The sequence below is a fragment of the Sylvia atricapilla genome, chromosome 1 (assembly GCF_009819655.1).
Source record: "Sylvia atricapilla isolate bSylAtr1 chromosome 1, bSylAtr1.pri, whole genome shotgun sequence".
Taxonomy (NCBI): Eukaryota; Metazoa; Chordata; class Aves; order Passeriformes; family Sylviidae; genus Sylvia; species Sylvia atricapilla.
The window spans coordinates 74,520,975-74,544,311 of NC_089140.1; the positions used below are offsets into that span (position 1 = coordinate 74,520,975).

Sequence of the window (23,337 nt, forward strand, 5' to 3'; positions counted from 1 at the left end):
GAGTTGTCTCCACTCTCTCTGTGGGTGAGGAGAATTATACATTGACTCGTGTACTGTTGATGCACTGAAGGTCTGAAGGTAGACACCCTCTTTATTTTCTTTTCTTTCACTTTATTACTCTATAGACAAATCCTCTTATGATTTCACGTCCTCCCTTAAATCCATCCATGGATGACACCTCCATGAGTACTGAACAGCTGTTTGAGTAAATCATTCTTTTTTTTGCAATGTATTTTTAGTTCCTATCTTAAGTTGTGGCCTGGATCATGGCAGCTGGTGAATTTCATAAACAATAACATTTTGAAATATGAACTATTATTGATATTAGTTCATTGAATTTGGTAGGAATAATTTTGAAAACTTAAAAATACATAAAGTTTCCTTTAAAATACAATATTATTTTATTCACTGTATAGCTGAAGCTACTATAATATTAAATTCTAAAAATGCAGATAACAAACAATAAATTCAATATAATTTTTGGCTATTATTATTATTTTAATCACTTCCACTGCCTGAATAGGTCAAACAAGTGTTTTAGATGACTAAATTGGCCGGTTGAGATGATAAATTTTTAAGATGTTTTATATATACAGATATTGATGCTTTAATACTTACTTTTCTGGGCCTTGGAAAATGCTAAAAGAGGAAAAAAATACATAATTACTGAAAGAGAATGGCCTCAGCAAATCTGTGCAGCCATATATGGAAGCATAATAAAAATACTTCTGTATTCTTAATATTTCAATCTTCTTTCAGTTTTTGATTGAATCTGTTTGTAAAATTCCAGCATTCAGCAAGTGGTTTTTATTATAAAGGAAAATAAATTTAAAAAGGAAAGATAAAGTAATATGACAGATGAATGTGTAGGCCTGTACTAAAATCTCATCAAATCACCCCACATAAAGAGAAGAATTGAAAAGTCTTCTACCTTTACTGTTCCAAAATCTAATAAAATGTATTACCAATTTACTAATGTACTGGTTAGTTTTCTAAATTACCTTAAGCATATACAGCTTTAGGTAGAGAATCAAAAAAAAAAAAAAAAAAAAAAAAAAAAAAGTTTTGAGATAAATAGAATTAATCAGAAATTGTGAAGTCATTATGTTAAAATTCTTCACATTCTGGTACAGTAATACTATATTATAACATTATTATTACAAAATATTTTTTCCATTTCTATTATCTCTGACGTCATACAATTCAAGCATTTTTAGTACAGCAACTTACATGATAAATTTATAAACAAAGGAACAATTTTTATGACAATTTCACTTTCCCATTCATAGGAAATTAGGAAGAAATTCCTACATTTCTCTATTTTTCTCTCTCTGGATTATTTTGATGTTTTTTAGTTATAATATTTTGAGTAGCCCATTACTTACCCAGTCCTGTTGGCCATGGGCTAAGAAATTGTTAGGCTTAATATAAGGAATGCAGATAGAAATTGCAGTTTTGGATGCAATTGAATTGTTCTGTTGGAATGTCCCCTGTAGTACTCACTTCTGTGAGAATGTCGAAACAGTTAATCTTTCTATAAATGTCTGCACACATTAAGTGGATTTCATGATACAAATATTTTCTCAGTGACAGTTACCAGAATGAGAAATTGCAAAGCTAAATTACTATAGCCTTTACCTGAGTAGAGATGAGTTATATGGTTCTATAAAAAATATGGTACTATCAGGACTGTAATATTTTCATTATCTAATCCAGCATAGTCAACATGGTATGGCACTATGCTATATATTGAGAGTCTGAGAAGGAGAGAGATTGCTGGAACCATAGACTACCTTTCCTGGGTCAGGCCTGCCAAGCAGGCAGAACACCATGAGAAGGATTCCTTGTCCTCACTCTGTTCCACTTCACTGAATGCAGTGACTTAAGGGATACAGGAGAGTGGTGACAAGTTCCTGCCCAGTCCTGCAGGTGCATCTGTTCCATGACTATCTCCTGTCACAGGTGCCCTTGCACAACAGTCAGGGGAGGTGCTCATCTCCCCTCTCTGCTGATTTGCAGAGGGCACAGGAAAATGGAATGAAACTGTGTCCAAGCAAAGCTCAGATTAGACATTAGGAAAAGGTTCTTTGAGAGATTGGTCAGCCACTGCAACAGGCTCCCCAGGAAAGTGTCAAAGTGAAATGAATCCCCCGCTGCCCCCCGGGGCTAGCTCAGTTTCTTGGGAGGCTTTGGGGGAATATTTCAGGGATAGGGCAGAAGATCCAAAAGAGGCTCTTACCCCCAGGGTTGATCCAAGACGTTTATTCCAGGAGGGGAAACGAGGGCAGGAGGCCCAGAGGGCAAGGGAGGTCCAGAAGGAGGGAAGGAGGGCTGGAGCCTTGGAGAGCCGGAGGGCAAGAGGAAGAAAGAGGGGAGGACAGGCCCTTATCAAGGTTTCTGTCCAGGGGGGATGGCTGGATCTCAGCCAATTAGGTCAAGAAAGGAAGGAAGGGTAAAAACTACATGGTTACAGGCTTCAGGGGGCCTAGGGAAAAACCATTCCCCAGAGAAATACAACATCAAAGTGTCTTGAATGCTTCTCTTAGTCGTATGGTTTAGTTTTAGGTATTTCTGTGAGAAGCAGGAAGTTGGACTTGAGGATCCTTATGAGTCCTTTCCAACTCAGTATATGATATGATTCCATGATAGAATTATCCACTAAAAATAACATCAATATTTTTATTGAATGACTCCTGCTACTCTTGGTACATTCAAGTTCAATAGTTTATTATCAATCAGGTGTGAAGGCTGGACCACTAGACAGACACATAGACATACCCAAACAGTGTTTTTTAAGATACCAGTTTATTCAAACCACCTGCACAGAGAAAGATCCTTCATATATAAAAGGAGGATTGGTGAATGGCAATAGTAAAATGGGGTGAAAAGCAAAATAAAATATGTGCCACTGTCACTATCAAAGGTGAAAGAGGACCTTGTGCAGATAGATGGTGCAGACAGAGATCAGATGTCATGCCTTTTATGGGAAGACACAACACCAGAATAATTCTCTTTGTTCATTGTTTCCAGTTCCTGTGGAGGTTGTCATCATATTTTATATGCATTTTCACCACACAAGTGTGTGTTTTATAGATAATTTTTGGTTTTGTTTTTGGTTTTGTTTTGGTTTGTTATACTTCAAAGCCATATCAGTCTTTAATATGACTAGTAACTTACAACTTGTACATGTGCCTTGTACTTATGTTAAGCTGGGACTGTGTTCTCAAAACCTTGTCCATCACCTGGTGACTGCATTCTCTGTCCTGGTACTGAATATCAGTGTTTCAAATGGGCTTAATCTTATCTCTACTTTATTAAGAAGTGTCAAAAAAAAACCCAAAAAAGCAATTATTTTGCAGTTTTGCCTATTTATCTATTTCTACACATCTGTACTGCAGGCACAATGGTGAAGTGTTCATAAGAACCTTGTATGCACTTATCTAGATACCAGAAAGAAGGATGGTATCACATCATACAAAGAAAATAATAAAATTCTCAAGTACCAAAAACTTGAAATGATTGAAATCTGTGCACCCTTGGAGCATGGGGTTTGCTCCATCTTGAAGTTCTCTGTACTAGAAGGAATGATAAGGTTATCAGGAAGTCAGAAGAACACAATTTAATCTTTAGTTACTCCATATTTCTCCATCCATAAGGTATCAAATCATGATGTAGCCATGCACCAGATTCTTTCAGAGCACAAACAGCAGGTTTGATTTCTTCCTCCAACTGTACTAAGCAGATGGGCACCTGAGAATATGGCTGTATCTATTATCAAGTGGAGTGTCTTGACAAAGGCCCACAAATTCTTTGTTGTTTGTTCATCTTTCTTCTGTTGCTCATTAAACAGAGAAAAGGCAGACATAAATGGGCCAACTTCAGGATCTTGAAGCTGGGTCGATATCCTAGAAGACAACTTATTCTCCTGAAGTCTTTGTACTGATTACTGGATATTTCATCTTCTTTCACTTTTTCCTTTCCTTACTTTCAGAGTTTATGACCCAGAATATTCTTATGGTTTTGACGACAGTCTTCTTCTCTGTCCATCATATTTTTTACCTAACTCTTTCTGCTCATTTAGAGATTTCTTTTCAAAACTGCAGATAGTCTATTTTCCTCTAGATGGATTTTCTTGTGGATTTTGCCTATTAGTGTATTTTAGAAAGGTTTTCAGAATTTTCTTTTTAGACCTCTTTCTGTATATTTATATATATTCACAGCATATATATCCTCTAATCATTCCTTATCCTTATTAAAAGTTACTGTAACTTAAAAGTTACAATACTTATCCTTAAGTTACAAACTTGTCCCTAAAAGTTATTGGAACTTTTCTGCTTCTAAATTAGGGATATCAATATATGCTTCAGAAGATGTAACTTCCTTCTGGGTTTACATGTGATGCACAGAGTGCCCTGTTGGCCTATCATCTCTACCTCTTGTTATATGTTTTTCTTTCTCTTTAGACAGCAGGTAGAGCTGCTTAACTTTCTACTTTGACTTCTTATATACTCCCTCATTAGTGCTGTTCACCAGTTCCCAATGCTTAGTCCTCTCTGCCATGGAATTCATCTTACTACACTTCCTTCTGGTTTCCTACTAACAAAGATATTTTAAAATCTTTTTTTCATATAAAGTTCTCTCAACCAAACCCTTCTGCATCTTCTGACTGAGGACATTTTTAATACCCAAATTATGATTTTTTTTGTTTGTTTTACAAAGTTTGATTTCACTCTGCACACAAATCCTGCCATAAGGAGATGGAACAAAAAGTTAACCCCTCCCAAAAAAAAGAAAGCCCCCCCCCCCCAAGATAAAACATTATTTTTCCTTAAAAAGGATATCTTAAGACAATTAAAATTACCCACTCCTGTGCTTGTTTACAACTTATTGTTTTCTAAGTTACAGGACTACCATGTAGTCAAATATATTTTTGACAGTTTTCTGAACATGCAGCCCTTTTTAGTTCTTTTCTGTATTCTGCAGCTTGAAATAGATTATTTCAGAGGAAAACGTGTGCCATTATTTCCAGTGAAAATAGGTGTCATTATTTCCTGTCTTTTTCACTAGAAAGAGCTGAAAAATGCTGTTAATTTGGCTTGTTATTTGTATGGGTAATTTACTACAGAGGGTACTTGCTCTAGTTAAATATCATATAATTCAGCTGTGAGTAAAGAAAACAAAATCTAGGTTTAGAACCCAGCTCTGCAGTGGATATTTTGTAGATTCCTTTTCCTAGATAATTATTTCCAGTGATTTTTATCTAATATGTATGCATCACAAACAAATTGTGAGGTCAAAGTCATTAATACTTGTGTTTGAAGATGCTTGCAGAAAACATCAGCAAGGGCCAAATATATTAATTACTGTTATAGTCCTAGACCCTAGGGAGAGTCAAACACTGTAATTAAAGTTATGTTAAAATAAGCCTTCTGAGAACTATAATAATCTGACAAAAGACTGTTTGTTTCTGGGCCAGGTTAACCCTGTTGAATTCTAGTTCACAGTATAGTAAAATAAACAATTATGCAAGCAGAAATAACAGAATTCACTGGTGTGTTATTAATAACATAGATGGTGCCATATTCATAGATTCTTAGAATGATTTGTGTTGGAAGGGTCCTTAAGATCTTCTAGTTCCAGCCCCCCTGCCATGGCAAAGATGCCACCCACTGACCACGTTTCTCAGAACCTCGTCCAACCAGGCCTTGAACACTGCCAAGGATGGGATATCTAAAGCTTCTCTAAGGATGAGATATCTAAAGCTTCTCTGGGAAATCTGTTCCAGTGTCTCACCACCCTCACAGTGAAGGATTTCTTCTTTATTTCTAATCTAAACCGAGTCTCTTTCAGTTTGAAAGAGAAAGAAATTGTTCCCCCTCGTCCTATCACTACATGTCCTTGTAAAATGTCCATTTCCATCTCTCCCAGAATGTTTTCACTTTGTCCATTATGCACTCTTATAAAGTTCAGATTAGGCTTTAAATACTGAAGGTCAAAGACCAACTTCATCAGAAGCAACACCTGACTATGTAAAAGACAGAGCAAGACCTAGCCCAAGTGATGATCACTAAGTGATCCCTATACTGTAGTCTTGAAGCCCTGGCACAGCTGATCATCTTCAATGCCTTTGGATTTCTCCTCCAGGTTTCAAACTAGAACAAACAATACATTTCTTTTATTGAGCATCAGTGGTCTTCAGTGTACTGAAGCAAAGCAAAAGCAGCTGGTGGTTTGACAGCTGATGTGCACAATGTAACTGATACAATGATAGCATTACTCCTGTTCACTTCTTCACATGGCTTCTGTCAGGTTTTTAATATGAATTGCTGATCCCCCTGCAGAGAGCACATCTCTTTTCATCTCGTGGCAAGGGCTAAGATCAAAGGGAATTTCTGTATCCTGAATGGCACTTGGAAGTGTGGTAGTGCCCTTGCACTTCTCCTACCAGGTACCTGACCCATAAAAGCCAAAGAGCTGAGGTAACATTAAAAAGTAAAGTTCATCCTTGCCACATTTGGGTAATGGAGTGTACATTGTTCTGATCATAACCCACCAATTGCACTGTGTGATAGTGACCAAATTAAGGAGCACAAGTCTTTTTCCACAGATTTTAAAAGGAATAGGTGCAAATCTACAGCTTTCAGAAGTTTCTGATAGTTTTTTGGGGGAGTGTATATATGCAGACATGTTCATTCCAACTGGAGAGAAGCATAGATGATATAATTTCCTCTGTTTCATGTGCATGCGCACTGAAATAGTATTAATTAATATCTATTCATTATGACACTCAAATAAGACAGCAGTAACTGTTAGACACATATTGTTATATTTAAAATGAAATTGATTTAATATATTTTAGAGTTATTAAACATTTTTTCAGTTTCCTTCCAAATGATTCTTCAAAGTTGACTCTTCATATATTTTTAAACTAAAATGAAATAAAAGTCTTATACAATTGACCTATTAGAGTATAGGTATAGTATTTCCTTCCTTGTTTCACAAAGGAAGGAAATGTAAAAACTAGAAAAAAGAAATTATTCAGTAACATATAGTTGTTTTCATGGATTTGCAATGCAGAACTTTCTGATTAAAACATCGTGCTGTGTGACAGATGTCATATGACTGTTCTCTGTTTTTATGGCTATGAAATGGAGGAGTTGTAAACTTTACTTGTACAATTCCATGTTGGTCAGTTTACTCAGGTTTTTTGGGGATTTTTGCAGCACTTCAGTTGCTGAACATGATTTATCCTATCCTTCTTTTACATAACTGCTATTTCAGATAAAGTGTTCTTTAGGAACATGTACGCATTCTAGAACTGCAGTTTCTCTATAGTTGGATGGTCCAAAAGAGCATTTCAGAATCAAGACAACCCTCTTCAGAACTTAAATATATTTAACAGAAAGGACTATTCACCTTTTAACAGAATAGTTATATAGGCATCTACACACGGAGTTCCGTGTGGCTGAAAATATGAGGCATTTGTGAATCATAAGGAGACAAAGCTTTTAGAAAAGACCAATCATCTCCACATTATTATTTTTTTTAAATTCAGATTTTCAGATTCAGACATATTCTAGAAGGTTACTAAAACAATTTTAATACAATAGAAAGTTATTTTATCCCAATTTCTTTATACTTGTGTAGCAATTTTTATATTTTAATTTTTTTGGGGGTCTCTTCTCTGTTAAATTTGTGATTTACTCTATTTTATTATTGAATAATATAACCAGCAATATGCTCTTTTGCCTTCTTTATGAGATGCCAGTACTTTTAGGGTCTCAATGAATCAAATATTTCTATTCTCTAGCAGTTGAAAGCTGAACATTTCTGAGACCTCATCTCTGTTTCAGCAATTAGGCACACGCCCATTCCCTTGATGTTGGTGCTGTGATTAAACAATTTTCTTGTAAAAAACATATTTGTTGTCATGTCATGAAATCCTAAATAAACGGAGAAATAGCATTTACTTTTATCTCTTTTTCTATGTATGTTAGGATAAATATGTAGTGTGGACAGACAATGCAAGGGAGTAAATAGTTGTGCCAAGGGTCTTGGATTTACAGGCACTTTTTTCATACTTGACAGTATTTGGTGGGGAAAAGAATTTTGAAAGAATTGGGAAAAAGGAGAAACAAGTTTTAAAATCTTCTGATCTTCAGATTAGCCCGTGGCAAGCCAGTCATGTGTATACGATGATTGTTTGTTTGCTTAGTTGTATTTTTTAATTCTTTGCTATAGACTTAAAATAGTGTCTTCAATTTATGGGTGCAAAGTAGGGGGGAATCCTTGTTCATACTTTATTTCTGTGATGATAGAGTTGAACAGGATGTAAAAATATTTTGACTGAAGAAAAACTGTCAGTGGTAATGGCAAACATTTCATGTTTTGAAGGACTGGTATATTCTGCTAAAATTTAGAGAAGATCCTTAAGATTAGAAAATTTCTGTAATCTAAATAATCATCAGATTTCAAAGCTTGCATGACAATGTTTCTTCTGTTAGTATCTATCTACAGTAACACTTAGAAATCAGGGAGAACTGATGACTTGTTTTTCACAAGTTCCAATGACCTGTTTAATCATCTTTTTTCTGTCATGTTCTTGCATGTGTAATTTCATATCATCCTGATATCATTTAACAAAAGAAAAGGGGAAAAAAAAATAAATCAAACCACAACAAAAAAAAACAAAGCAGAACAAACAAACAAAAAAAACCCTAGAAAAACAAACCACCACCACCCCCCCCACACACACACACCCCAAACCCATTCTAGGCAATGGAAAGCAGGTATTTATTGCAATAAAAACAAATGTCTTCTGCAATTCACAAACAGAATGCGAATACACATACTTATCGTAGCTAGGTAAGTATAAGAATTCAGCTCAGACACAGCTATTGTTTACATTTTCTAATCAACTCTCAATCACACTTGTGGGATTATTTATTATTTATTTTCAATTTATGTAGAGGGAAACTCGAAAGAAGGAAGAATGTACCTAATGTTGACTGTAAGATCACAAATAGATTTGGAAAATCCAATTGAAATTAGCTGAAATTTTCTTTGGTGTCTGTTGGAATGGAAATTGATGCTCTGAGATCTCCACAGTGTCATCTGCAACTAAGTTGGCTTTGGATGTTTCAGGTACTTCTGTGGTACAAGTTACAGCTACTGATGCCGATGACCCTTCCTATGGAAACAGTGCCAGAATAATTTACAGCATACTTCAAGGGCAGCCATATTTCTCTGTGGAACCAGAAACAGGTCATGAAAATTTTCATTATTTTCATTTACCATAAACTTAATTTTTTTTCCTTCATTTAAAAGATCTTAGATCACTTAGAAATTTTAATTAAAAACTAACTGAAATGAAACAGCATTTCTTGGTTTTTTTCTCATGATTTACGATATTTATAATACATATAAAAACTGAAGACATCTGCAATTCTGAAGTATAAGTAATTTTAAAGTGGTACCATTTATAGTTTAAGATTAAAATAACATTTTTGACGAAGGCAAGAATAAAGGGTTTTTTTCTGAGAAAATACTGTTTTTTTTTCCTAATGATTCTCCTTGGATTAATGAAAGGTGTTTTTTCTCCTAAACCTTGTGCACGAATATCTTGAATCATTTTTAGCATGAAACTGGAAAGGGACCTGTGATGTAGAACAAGTATTCAACCAAGACATGGACTGTACTAAAGACTACAGCCTGTACTAAAGGCTACTATAATTATAACACTATAACAAAGTTATGGGCAGAAATTTATACTTTGAAACATTAAATTAGTATTTTAGAGATTTATTTCAAGACTAATATTAAAAAAAAAAAAAAAGCAGATTGCTGCACATAAGCAGCAAACACATTTTTAGCAATTTTATTTTCCAATTTATTTCTTTTAGGCATCATCAGGACTGCATTGCCAAACATGAACAGAGAAAACAGGGAGCAGTACCAAGTGGTGATCCAGGCAAAAGACATGGGAGGCCAGATGGGTGGATTATCAGGAACCACCACCGTGAACATCACACTGACTGATGTCAATGACAATCCACCTCGCTTCCCCCAGAGTAAGCTGCATTTAATAGTTGACTCGTGCTGTAAGAGTTAAGCAATCACCATCTGGTTTAATTTTGAGTAAATCTAGATTATGGGGCACACGTAAACAAAAGGCTTATGTGCTGATTATCATTATTATTATTAAAGCAGTATATTAAATGTTACATCTTTTTTCTTTTTTTCTTTTTTTTTTTTTTTTTTTTTTAAACAGTTACATGATAAATATAACTGCAGTAAACCTGGAATTCCTCCCAGTAACATGGGGAGCAATAGTAGGTGGGCTTGTAAGAGCATTAGAGCAATGTTTTTGCTTTCCTTACCTATTGGTTAAATTAAATACTACATGCTCTCCCACTAGAGAATGAAACATGTTTTAATTTTAGATACGCAGAAATGTTTAAATTGAAGTATCTGCTTAAATATTTAATCATGAAGAATATGGAAAAGAAATTACTCAAAGGGAATCAGACAGATTGTACTTTTTCAGCTACAGATCTACAAAACAACAGAGAATTTTTCCCAAATTAAAATAAATGACATTTAACTCTTTTAGGGTTTTTTACAGCTTTAGTGAAGGTTTTTTTTTAATTTTTTTTGCCTTTTGATAATACTGCTGTCAAGACTTTGTATCCTCAAACCACAATGTAAAAATGTTCTTGATCTCTCTCTAATATGTAAATATTACACTATGTAACATCAAACTTGTAACAGTTAAGGATTTTAAATACATTTGAAGCCTTTTGCATAAATTGTAGTTGCAATATTTGCAGGATGATTTAGATTTACTTAATACGTAGAGGATTTAGAGTATCCTCACCACACATTTTAGACACTCTGCATAATTCTACTCAATCCAGTAGTTACTGATGCACTCTTCTTGATCAAAATAACAGAATCAGCTTCAAATTATGCTCTTTATGGCACAACTGGAGTACATAATTATGTTCAATTTAATATTGCAGTTAATATATATGTGTTTAGCTAAGATGTTTATCACTGTGTCATTTCGTATACAGACTTGAAATTTAAAAAGTCATGCACCACTGAGCAAGTAGAATTTGTGCATTTCCACAAAGGTCTTATTCTGAACAGAATTTATTGTTAATTTATCATTTTATTTTCTTCAATTTTCCACAAATATTTTCTTTATTATTTTTGCTGTTTCCTTTTTTATGTAGAAGATTGTAATATTTTCATTGTTGTGTAGGAGAGGAATGCTGTATTACTCCTCTCTGGACACACTGAAGAAAACTGTCCAAAGAGGTGTCATGTTCAAAGCTTTATGGGAAAAAAAAAAAAAAAAAAAAAAAAAAAAAAAAAAAAAAAAAAAAAAAAAAAACCACCACCCCAACCAACCAACCAAAAAACCAAAAAACCAAAAACCACCCAGTTAAACTTAAGACAGCATAGAACCTCCAAAAGTGGATATTTATAGTTTTTCTCTTTTTACTTGTTTCTTAAACTGTGTGCTAAATTAGAAGTTAGAATGATGTAATCAACCTTCTAGACCATTTTAACATGATTTATCTCAGAGTCTAACAAAATACTTTAGAAAGAGAAGGATTTGATGCAGCATCTTTGCATTTTTCTTTAATGTCAGTTTAAATCAGATGTGTCGTTTGCTTTAAAGAAACTTAATTTTACTCTCATGGGCTTTTATTGTTGTTTGATTTTTCTCTCTACTTTCTCTCTGCCAATTTCTTTGTTAGATATAAATGCATGTTTCATTGCAGATGAAAACGAAAACATTTATAAAGATGACAAATTTTACTTGATATATGAAAGTAAAAATAGCTATTGACTGTTAAAAATATATTTAATCTCAAAATGGAAATAGACATTATAATGATTCATTATTTTAACAGAGTTCAATGAGACTGCTGGAATTAAAACTGATTAAGTTAAATTATTTTTATTCTATTCCATTAATAAAAAAACCCAGATGTATTAGGTTAATGAAACAATAATATTCATATCAGATTTATAAAATATTAGAATGCCCATTATGTTTCCACAGGACTCAGCATATTATAGCTATATGTTTCAATAAACTGTTTAATATCAGCTTAAATGTCTACCACAAGAAACTCATATTAAAATTGTGGAAAATTCAACATAATGTATTGTGTCATACTTTCTTTAAAAATAAATATATACATATATATATATATATATATATATATAAACCCATAATTCTTATGTTGTTCATGTTATGAAGCAAGGATTCTTCAGAATATTTTTCTCTTCTTTAAAATATACCAAAACCCACATAGATAACAGTGGTGATGAGATTGAAAACTTTTTCAAGGTGCTACAGAAAGTCTTCAAAGACCTCAGACTTTGGATCTCTGTTTCAACTGTAATATTTCCAAGTGTTCTCAAAAGTAAGTGTTGATCAGTGAAAAATGGAAAATGCAATTTATGGACTTAGAAGCCTGAGTCTGAATGAAACTCAGTGCACCTGAATTACGGCAGCCCGTGTCTCCTGTGAGACTGTAGCCTGTAGTACTTTATAATATTTACCTTTACATTATAAGCCTATACAAGAGCGAATGGGAAGAAAGATAAATGGAAAAATAAGATTAGTTTTTCATTCTTTATCACTGACTGAAGTATTTGCAATCCCAAATGTGTAGACTTCAATCCTCAAGCTGATGTCTGCTCTCCTTAGTATATGGAAAAAGTATTCCTTTCCTTGATCCTCCCATTTCTTTTCCTGACAGATGAATGAAAGGACATCATTCACTGGAGTAAATGCAAAGAGTAAACTACTTTCCTTGAGGAGAGAGAAATAAGATTGACAGCAGAGTTTTGCAAGGATGATTCTACTTTGGTGTACTTTGTAGTCTGATATGGTGTCTAGGGCTGCACTGCATCCCATACTTCGTCAATGCATTACATGTCTTCAGTGACAAAAATAATAAAATTAAGTGTCTCATACTACAGTGGAGATTTCTAGAAATTAGATTAAAAATAATCTTTTAGATTATAAATTCCTGGTTATTATCCCTCTCTGTTTCCACTACCTTATTAGCAATTCCTGTTATGACCTCTTACCATTTTGTAGACTAAATGAATGACTTGGGTATTGCACTGGGAGTCAAGGCGTGTCCACAAGGCATAGCTTAGGAATGTAGTTTGTGTTGAGGATAAAAAATATGAGGAGTAGTTCACACCTCACGAAAATAATTATATCGTAGAAATATTAATTTGGGATTAAAAAAAAGCAGTCTTTCACCATGGTCTCCTTTAGTACTGCTTAAGTACTAAACTGGGGTTAATTTTTCTTTTGCCTTTTTTTTTTTTTTTTTTTAACCATTAGGTGATTAAAGAGGGATTCTCTAATAGTGAAGTATACAGGTTTAGATATTAGAGAAAGGTAATGGAAATGTTAGAGAAAATGCCCGATAAAGTAGTCAATTGAAATCAAAATGTACATCAAAATGTGATTGAGCAAAATAAACACATATAAATAGAATACGAGGTATACATGGCCATAAAGAATTAATTCTGCTGCTATACGTAAGTTTCATATTAAAAATATGCTTAAATAAAATTATATGAAGAAATTAAATTTAAATATTTTAATATTTTTCATTCAACATTTAATTGCAAACTAAATGTGAATGCTTTTTTTTATTTTTGTGTTTTTGGTTTTTTTTTTTTTAAGTTTGTCAAATAGGAACGTAATAATATAGTAGAACAGAAAAAAACCCTCTATAGAAGTAGAAAAAAATCTTAAATGATCCAGAAAATAATAGGGGTTTTTTTTGTAGTGAGTGTCACTCTGTAGCTGGCTTGTAATACACCAATAATCCTCAAATGACTCATGCTTTCCTGAGATATGATAAAATCATGTTGCCAGTGACCTTCCCATACAGCCTTGCCAATCTGGACCCATGATTCTTCTTGATTGCTCAAAACTAAAACTCCCTTAATGGACTTTGCTGTGTAACTTATTTGTGGCGCTGTATGTATGTGTTGTTTTTTATGCAGCCTGTTCAACTTTTTACTGTTGTGGTTGCTGCCCCTTTCCACTTTTGTGTTACTTCAAGCATACTTCTAACTCCTTTAATGTAGGTAGTCTCTGAGGAGAACAGAAAATCTTGGAAAAATTAAAAAAGGTCATAGAAGAAAATGTTTTCCAAGATAAATTTGATGAATTCACTTTCATCTTTGGAATGACAACTGTAGATGCATTTATTTTAAAATATTTTTTCTGAGAATTCTTCATAGAGCATTATGTCCCACCACATGTTTTTCTAGCATATGTTCCAACAGATGGGATCAAATATCTGCACCCTTATTTACAGTTTTCATACTAAGGCTAGGTCATAGAATCCTGAAATGAATAGTAAAGTACTTATTTCAATTTACTGCAGTATGTCTCGATGACAGTTTTATTGCTATGTATTTTATCAGCTATATGACAATACAATAAAGGGATATAAATGAGACAAGGAAAGTAGTAGAAACCAAGAATTGCAATATTCATAAGCCTATTTAAATGTGAATTAACTGCTTTAACAAGTATAAGCACAATCATACTTGTTAAATATACTTTAACAAGTATAGGCCAATTTCTGCTTGTAGATTTTTAAAACACCTCCCTCTGCATTAATATGTTACTCAAATTTATTTAATATGATATCTTATTATCTAATTTTGAAAGCTGAAATGCCAGTCTCTTGCATAGAGTTGGCCAGCAAAATCAAGGAATTCAATTCTTGTTATTGCTTCCATGAAAAAATGTATCTCAAAGATTGCCCTTAGATATTGAGGGGTAAAAAAGAAGAGTGAAACCTGGCAAGAACACAAAGCAGTCTTTCTAGATGATATAATAGGAATGAAAGAAAAAATGCAGATGAGAAAAATACAAGGAAAAGAAAGGCAAGAAGATTGCAGATATAATTGATTCTTCTCTGAGATAGAATAAAGGTCTTTCTCAACCCTATTTTTCTATTAATGTTTTTTCTACAATTCTGTTTTCAATCTTCTATGTAAATCGTTCCTCTGGATAGTTATCTGCCTTGTATTTTGTCCATTGTCTTGGTATTAAATGGCAAGTTATCTAGAATAAAAAGTACACAAAATTATGTTATCAGCTATTGTGTCACGCAGTGTTACTTCATGCATGTTATTTCGTGCTTGTGGGGGTCCTGAATGACTTTTTGTTTCTTTGACAGGTACCGTCCATCTCCGCATTCCTGAGTCCTCCCCAGTTGGGACAGCCATTGGCAGCGTTAAAGCCACAGATGCGGACACTGGAAAAAATGCAGAAGTAGAGTACAGGATTATAGACGGCGATGGGACCGATATGTTTGATATTGTGACACAGAAGGACACGCAGGAGGGCATCATCACTGTGCGAAAGGTGTCTACTTACAGCATGCACTGAATGATTTTGATGTCAATGTTATGTCACAAATGTTCATTGCTTACATCGTGTGATAACACATGCTAACTGCTTAACATTTGCAAGCGTCCCTCATCAGTGTGACTGAAGGGTACCGACGCTGTTGTACACTATAACAACATGAGATTTAGACTCCAGAAGGCAGAAAATTACTTTTTTATTTTTGGGATGTGTTTCTTTTTTATACCATTTTATACAGACCAATTTGATTGGTGAAGCAAAGACAAACTCTTTTAATTATAGAGTAGAGGGACATTAGGAAGTCCCTCCTAGGGAAAGAATATAGACAGTTTACAGTTACAAAAATATGTCTCTTGTTTACAGAAAAATCTCTGGGAAAAGTATTTTAGAAAACTGAAACATCTCAGGTATGAACCAGGGCTATAGGGTACCATTTCCTTTTGAGACGAACTGGAAATAAAAGGTGGTGACCATACCTGAGATGCAGCATAGGTTTAAAGCATTGTTGAGAGCAAATTATGAAAAAGTGGACCGGCCCAAATGTGTTAGCACTAATTTTCTCTGTGATTTCAAATGCAAACTTCTTGGGTATTTCTGTTACCTGTTTTCTCCAGCAAGCAATCAGCAGCTCGCTCACTAATGAGAGACACAGATTTTCCTTCCCTGTGAGATTCTCGTCTACTTGGGTGAGATGAGATCTATATTCCAGAACACAGACATGAGTTGCAAGCTATATAGTTTTTTTCCTGTTTCCAATGTGAGAGGGCTGCCACATGAGCAATGTGTATGTAATGAAGGTGTTCTGTTCCAGAGCTAGCTTTAGTTCTGCCCTCTGTCTTGCATTGTCAGAGCACTTTCAGATGCTTGTCTTCTAAGATCTCCCAAGCAGAAATGGCACTCTCCTACTCAAAAATTTCCCTTTCAGAAGTCCCTTGATCCTTGTCTTTGGGACTTTGAGATGAACTCCAAAGAGTTCAGGCACCATTTTTAACATGTTTATATTTGCTTTCCAAACAAATGTCCTTAAGCATAGAATAATGAAATAAACAATGATATGAAAGATACCTCCACATCTCTTGATAATGGCAACCAAGGAAGAGAGAAGCTTTGCAAAGAGTTCCTTTTTAATTTCTGTTTTATTGTGTTCATAGTGTAGATGTTTATCTGGGAAAAAAATGAAGAAAAAACCCAAATATGGAGGTTTTCTATTTTTCTTTGTCCTAGTTTGTGAAGGCTTGTCTTGAGATGCTCTTTTTTTGCTTGCTTCAGATTTTCACACAGACTATTATATTAAATCAATAGCGTCTTGAAAAAAGTCTAGTAGCTGAATCATGCATAAGAAATTTACTTAATTACAATACAGCACTTTCAAAAATGTCAATAAATACTAATGAATAAGATCTTCTGATTTGGTCATTAACAGTCTGACAGAATTTGCATTTTTCAGGATGCTTTCTCAGTCATGAATAAGTAGTTTATTCAATACCACAGACAACAGCACTAAACAAGCAAGGAAGGAGATAAGAATGCTAAGTTCATTGATTCATTAAAATAGTGTCTTTTTTATTATTATTATTTATCCATTTTGATTGTAATTTCTGTTTTCAGTGGTGAATAGCTAGAAATAGCTTGTATTCCTTTGCAAAGCCTCTAAGTTATTAAGTCTGAATTTATCATGTGGTGTAAAAGAACATTCTCTATACAAAGTTTTCTATACAAATTCTCACAGACAAAATAAGTGATTTTCCACAATTTCACATATTTGGGCAAATGTGTTGTTCATTACTGTTGACATACTGGAATGCCTGTATAATCCACAGGTTTCACATCCATGTTTTGCGCTGTAGATGGACAGGATGTCCAAATTGGATGTGAATGTTACAGTAGCAAGTTTAGATATTCATGGTTCACATTCTGCCGCATTAAGTCAATTAGAATAAAGCAGGGCTAGCATGTCTTCTTTGCTTTTAGGATTGAAGCCAGTGTCCCTTAACAGCTGAATGATACACTTTACAGACACAGCAGTAGCCTCAAATCTAGGTTAAATAGTTGCATTTCTCAACTGTATTCATAGATACTCTCCCATCTGCTCTGACTACTTTTTAAAACAAGTCTGGGGCAGTGGGAAAACTCATTCTTTCACTGGACTGCATCTTTCTGCTTTTGAATAGTGTATTTAAATATCTAACCTGTCACTTTGGCATCTTTAGTGAACATTAATTAGTATTTAAAAGCAGCTAGGCAGAAGAAAATAAGTCATCAACCATCCATTTTGATGAATGAAAACCACCAGTTCTATATCTCTCTGAGAATCTGTGGGAGTTAATAAAGTCTTCTTTGTGTCAAAAAGGTAGATTTTCAGCTTGCTCATTTCCTTAGAATCATTAATTAGATAACACTTTTCATCTATGACAGCAAGAAAATTTTGAGGGAATAGAATTCTTTTCAATCCAAAATGATTTCTAATTATAACTGTGAACTATTCCTCCTTCCATTTTAAAAAGGAACTGCTGACAAAACCGTCAAATATAGTTTCAAAGAAAAAAGAAAAACAAAAACCAACCAAAAAAACACCACCCCTCTGATGTTAGATTCATTAAACTAAATTAAAAGGAATACTATTAAACCCTACTGTTTCTCTAGATATAGAGACACCTTCCTCAAATGACACCTAAAACATTCTTGATATTTAAGGCAACATATACAGGCTTGACAATAAGAATACTCTGGTCATTTTGATTATCCAGGAGTTTACAGAATTTCCTAAAAAATATTAGTATTGAATACCTTGTTCTGGAATGTTTGTATTTCCAGTCAGTATCTCAAGCATTTTAAATGGTTATATGATTTTCAAATCCATATTCTTGTGAAACAGCTGCAAAATTCCCTGAATAATTGGTTAGTTTGCACTGAAAATCTCTTTATCATTCATGCTGAGATAATTAATATTTAGGAAAAGATACTTCTTCTAAAAACAATGGTTATTTCTTATTAGACAAAGTGACTCCTGTGGTGGAGAAAATATTAATTTATGTTGGTGTTCCCACAATGCAGGACAAGATCTGATAAGGCTTGAGCCATCTTCAGTTTTCGTTCTGTACATAGGTCAACATCTGTCAATATGTAAATCTAATTTAATAAAATTTATCACAATTTTCATTTTTAGCCACTGGACTATGAGACAAGACGACTTTATACTTTAAAAGTAGAAGCTGAAAATACCCATGTGGATCCCCGTTTCTATTACCTTGGGCCTTTCAAAGACACAACCATTGTGAAAATCTCTGTAGAAGATGTAGATGAACCTCCTGTTTTCAGCAGGTCTTCTTACCTTTTTGAGGTGCATGAAGATATTGAGTTGGGGACAATAATAGGAACGGTAATGGCACGGGATCCTGATTCTGCCTCAAGTCCAATAAGGTAATACTTCAGTGTCTGTAAACATAATATTTGCTAAAGAAATTATGATAAATAGTAATGCAACATTAATTTCACACAGAGATTTTTTCTATTACTTATTAGTGTCCCAGAGATAGACAGAATTGAGAATGGTGCTATCTGTAAACCTACAAACATGTCAGGCAACAGCAATTTACTTGCACACAAGAGACACACAAAATATTTTCCTGTGCCTCAATTCATAGAAAACTTAATTTCAAGTAAGTCCATCAGGATTGCTTCTTGCTTCACACTGTGAAAAGCTTCTAGAGTGCTGATGAAAAAAGTTCTAGTCTTCAATAAAACTAACATCACATATGAAGTAAAATGAAATGCTTATCATATAAGCCAAGTAGTGTCAAATATAATTTCTCTAGAAAATAACAGTTGTTTTTTGTGTCTTTTTTTTAATTCTAGTTCAGAGTTATTAGAGTTAGCTAGTAGTAAAAAAAAACCACTTTTGAGTAAGTCTTAATTGCATCATCAGAAGTTTTCATTGGCTGTTCTAATTTCCTTCTGTTTTTTAGGGGGTTTTTTTATATCCATATTGGTGTTGACTTATTTGTTGGGGTTTTATTTATTTCTCTTTCATATTTACTGCAATTGTGTGTGATGGAGTGAGCAAACAACAGCCACCAAAACTGCATCAATATTATTTTCATCAAACAACAATATTTTATTTTGCTCAATTTAGTTAAGTACTGTAAGTGAAACCAGATGCATTTGATGAACAGTTTAGATTACTCATAAATTTTCATAAAAACATAAACATTCATTTCTATTGTACTATACAAGTGTACTACATAATTTTTTAAAAAAAATTGGCCCAATTCTGACAGATATGCTGATCATCATTCTTTATTTGGCAAAATACTACATTTAATTCCACGTGATAGGTTAAATTCTAATTTGAAGGCAATGTGAAATATTTAAAAAAATGGAGGAAAGAGAAAATTTCTGATACTAGTTCGACACCATTGTATCATGTTGGTGGACATCTTGCCTGCCAGAAGTATAGCAGCTATAGAAATATAGAAGGTCTTTTTGCATCTGTGCATGAAAGTGAGAATTCTGCATGTGGACTTTTTTTTATACAGGTTTCTTTTTATTATCTTGATCTCTATTGAATTAATATATGCTAAATACTAGAAGCTGAGCTTATAGCAATACCTTTGAACAGCTTGTAAATTAGCTGCCAGTCTCAGTCTGAAGAAACAGTATATCAAAGACCATTTTCTTTTCATGATTAAATTAATTAATATATTGAAATTCTGATTTTTTAAAAATAATTCTTCTATATTCTTGTAAAAGCTCCAGTTATCAAATATTACACTATTGTATCACATTTTCAAAATCCACATTTTAATTCCTTATTCTAAGGAGCTAACCTTCAGAATTTTCAGAAGCATTTATAGAAACTAAATATATGACTTTTCAAAACCAACCTTTGTAATGTAAAGCATAAAACCTGTACTGACTTGTGAAATATATGTTTTCTTTGACTTTCTATAATTTTGACGATGCTTTATGTTTCGTTATCATATTAGGTTTTCTCTGGATCGTCACACTGACCTTGACAGGATATTTAACATTCATTCTGGAAACGGCTCCATCTATACCTCTAAGCCACTTGACCGTGAGATATCCCAGTGGCACAATCTGAGTGTTATAGCAGCTGAGATTAGTAAGCTAATTTGGTTTTTATTTTTCCTTACAGTTTTCCTTAGCCTGTTAAGTTACAGCTGCGACTTAGTGATGAAAACACCCCTCTTTCATTTTCCCCCTGCCCCTTTCTACTATGTATTCTGGAAAAGTGAATTGTGGGGTAGCTAACATCAGTTGTCTCCTCATTGCTCTTTTCCTCACTTTCCTCCATCACTGACCTTTAATGTCCAAGTTACTTCTGAAATGTTAGCCAATTAAATAATAAGACTGGAATAATTATTTTTATTCCTTTTCTTGGAGGACAATAACATGATTTGGCTGTTAAAATAGCCAAGTTTAGCTTAGTAATCTATATTTCTGTCTCTATTATTTTCTTAATTTCCTTAGAAATGCTTCCATTGTCTCTTCCTTTCGTATCTACACCTACAGCTTTTAGAGTCAATATCTGACAAGTACAATTCAGTTTGATACTGAAGCTGTAGCTTTTCTTGGGCCATTTTAAACATCTCTCTGTATATACATGTTGAGAGTATAAAGACAATAGCAGATATCTTCCTAAACTCACTACATTATTGAGAATAACTTTGATCAATGGACAGAAAATTTTCTGAGGGGCAAAGGTCTGATATTTGAAATCACCAACTAAGAATCACTTCCTCTTCCTCTCAAAGTCATTTATTATTTTAGGGTTAATTCTGTATCAGTCAAAAAAAAAAAAAAAGAAAAAAAGGAAAAAAATATTGATCAGCAGTGAAACATAGCTGGCAGGAGCTACAGAGGACTAAATGGAACATTGTGTCCTTCCAATTAAACATTCTGTGTTAGAAAAAAAAATTAAAAAAAACAAAACCCAAAACAAAACCAACCAAACAAAAAAACCCAACCAAACCTGTAGGTTGTTTTTTCAAAAACCCTTTTTTTCCTTGTGGTGCTTTGTCCTGAGTTTGCAACCAGTGTGTTGTCCAATGTTGTACAAATTATTTTCAGATTTATATACTGATGGAACTTAGCATCCTTGTATAACTAGATCTTTGTGCTAAACTTACCTCCTTGTCAGGAAACTTAGAGCAAATTCATATTATGGACATATCTGGAGTAACTAGCATTCTCCACAGAGGTATGTTAAGTTTGGAGAAAGTGAGGAGGGATATATAGATCTTTAAATATTTTAAGATGTTAACTATGAAGCATGGAAGAATGTTAAAGCAGTGTTAGAACTGATTTGGAAAGTTAGTACAAACATACAGAAGGCTATGAAAAACTGTGCCCTAAACCTGGAAATTTAAATAATTCAGGATGTCAAAATGATCTACATCACGCTCTTTAGCAAAGGTGTTACTGATAACAAGCCAACGTAATTCCAGCTGCTCCTAAATGTCTTTTGTTTTATTTGAAGCAGAAGAAAAAGGGACGGGGGCGGGGGGAATCAGTAATTTGGAACAATCTGTTACTGTTGTTACATATTCAATTCCTTTAATGTTGAAAAACCATACAGTGCTTAGCTACCACACAGCAGAATTTCAAGAAACAGCTGCACTTTTTTACACCCAAGCATTATTTAATATTTTTGGTATAGCAACAAGATCAGCAAGTGAGAACAGGGACACTTGTATTCCTGAATTAATCTATGTTAACAAAAGAGCACTCTAAATAATAGTAGGATCTGGAAATTGGCAAGGGGGAGCTTAAGGTCTGAAAATCTAAATTAGTATTTTTAAGGGCAATTTAAACATAAAATAATCTTATTCTAGTACATTCTTTGCCAAAATTTTGGAACGGTACTTTCATTTGTTTTGTTTGAATTTCTTTGAGGGGCAAGAGAGGAATTTCAGACTTGAAAATTCTTCAGAATATGTATGCATGTCATCGACTAAATTATCTCTATCCCAGCCAAAACCAATACAAATCACAGCCAGTGATGTCTTTTCTTTGTAAAACAAACTAGATCACAAAGAATTTTAAAATTTAAGATCGAAACCTTACAAAACCTTGAGCGCACCAAGTGATCAAATTTGTAGTGAGTAGTGAGTAGTAGTGAGCATACTTTTCATACATAACATTGGAATATATTATTAACATTTGCAGCCCCCTGTCTTCATGAAAAACTTAATTGTTCACTAGATCCCAATATTTCTTTTTTTCATTCTAAACAAATAATTTCCTTATTTTTCAAAAGTCTTGATTCTGCTTGTTTCTGGTTTGTACACTAAATATTGACAAGATTCAAACTTCATCTTGCATGTATATTGCTCATGAAATTTGGAAGAAAATAGAAAACTCTAAATAAGAAAACAATCTCATGTTTCTTCTCTCTTCTGCTGTCAGATAACCCCAAAGATACTACTCGTGTTCCTGTCTATGTAAGAATTTTGGATGTCAATGACAATGCCCCACAGTTTGCTGTATTCTATGACACTTTCGTCTGTGAAAATGCAAGAGCTGGACAGGTATGCCTTTGATAAACACTTCCCTTTCTCCAGTTTTGCTGCAGCACTCAATTGTAGATCATTCTTGCTGATTGCTTAGGAAAAAATCATATCCAAATTAACTTTTGAAATGTTTAAAATGAAAGCAAAGAAGCTCTGTAAGTGAGGCTTGGAGAGAAATCTCAATTATGTTACAAGCACATCAGTGTTTCAATCACCACTTTTCCTTACCTAACCTTCTACTGCTGTTGAATCCTGATGAGATATTTCCATGACATGGTCATGATTCACTTTGCCCTTAATTTCACAAAGTAGAACATTGTATGTAACTAAAAAGTTTGATCTATATTTTCAATAGTTCTCCAAGTGCAA

The 23,337-nt window shown here is 33.7% G+C and overlaps 1 protein-coding gene across 3 annotated transcripts in view; it reads left to right on the forward strand.

The window, feature by feature from the left end:
• The window catches only part of CDH10 (cadherin 10), a 94,788-nt gene that overhangs the window by 61,337 nt on the left and 10,114 nt on the right, over positions 1 to 23,337 (forward strand). For all 3 annotated transcript variants that reach the window (XM_066326254.1, XM_066326246.1, XM_066326262.1), the window contains 6 exons: positions 9,145 to 9,264; positions 9,903 to 10,070; positions 15,246 to 15,433; positions 18,603 to 18,856; positions 20,422 to 20,558; positions 22,865 to 22,986. In XM_066326254.1, coding sequence (XP_066182351.1) covers positions 9,145 to 9,264; positions 9,903 to 10,070; positions 15,246 to 15,433; positions 18,603 to 18,856; positions 20,422 to 20,558; positions 22,865 to 22,986 — 989 coding nt within the window. The remainder of the gene's footprint in view (positions 1 to 9,144; positions 9,265 to 9,902; positions 10,071 to 15,245; positions 15,434 to 18,602; positions 18,857 to 20,421; positions 20,559 to 22,864; positions 22,987 to 23,337) is intronic.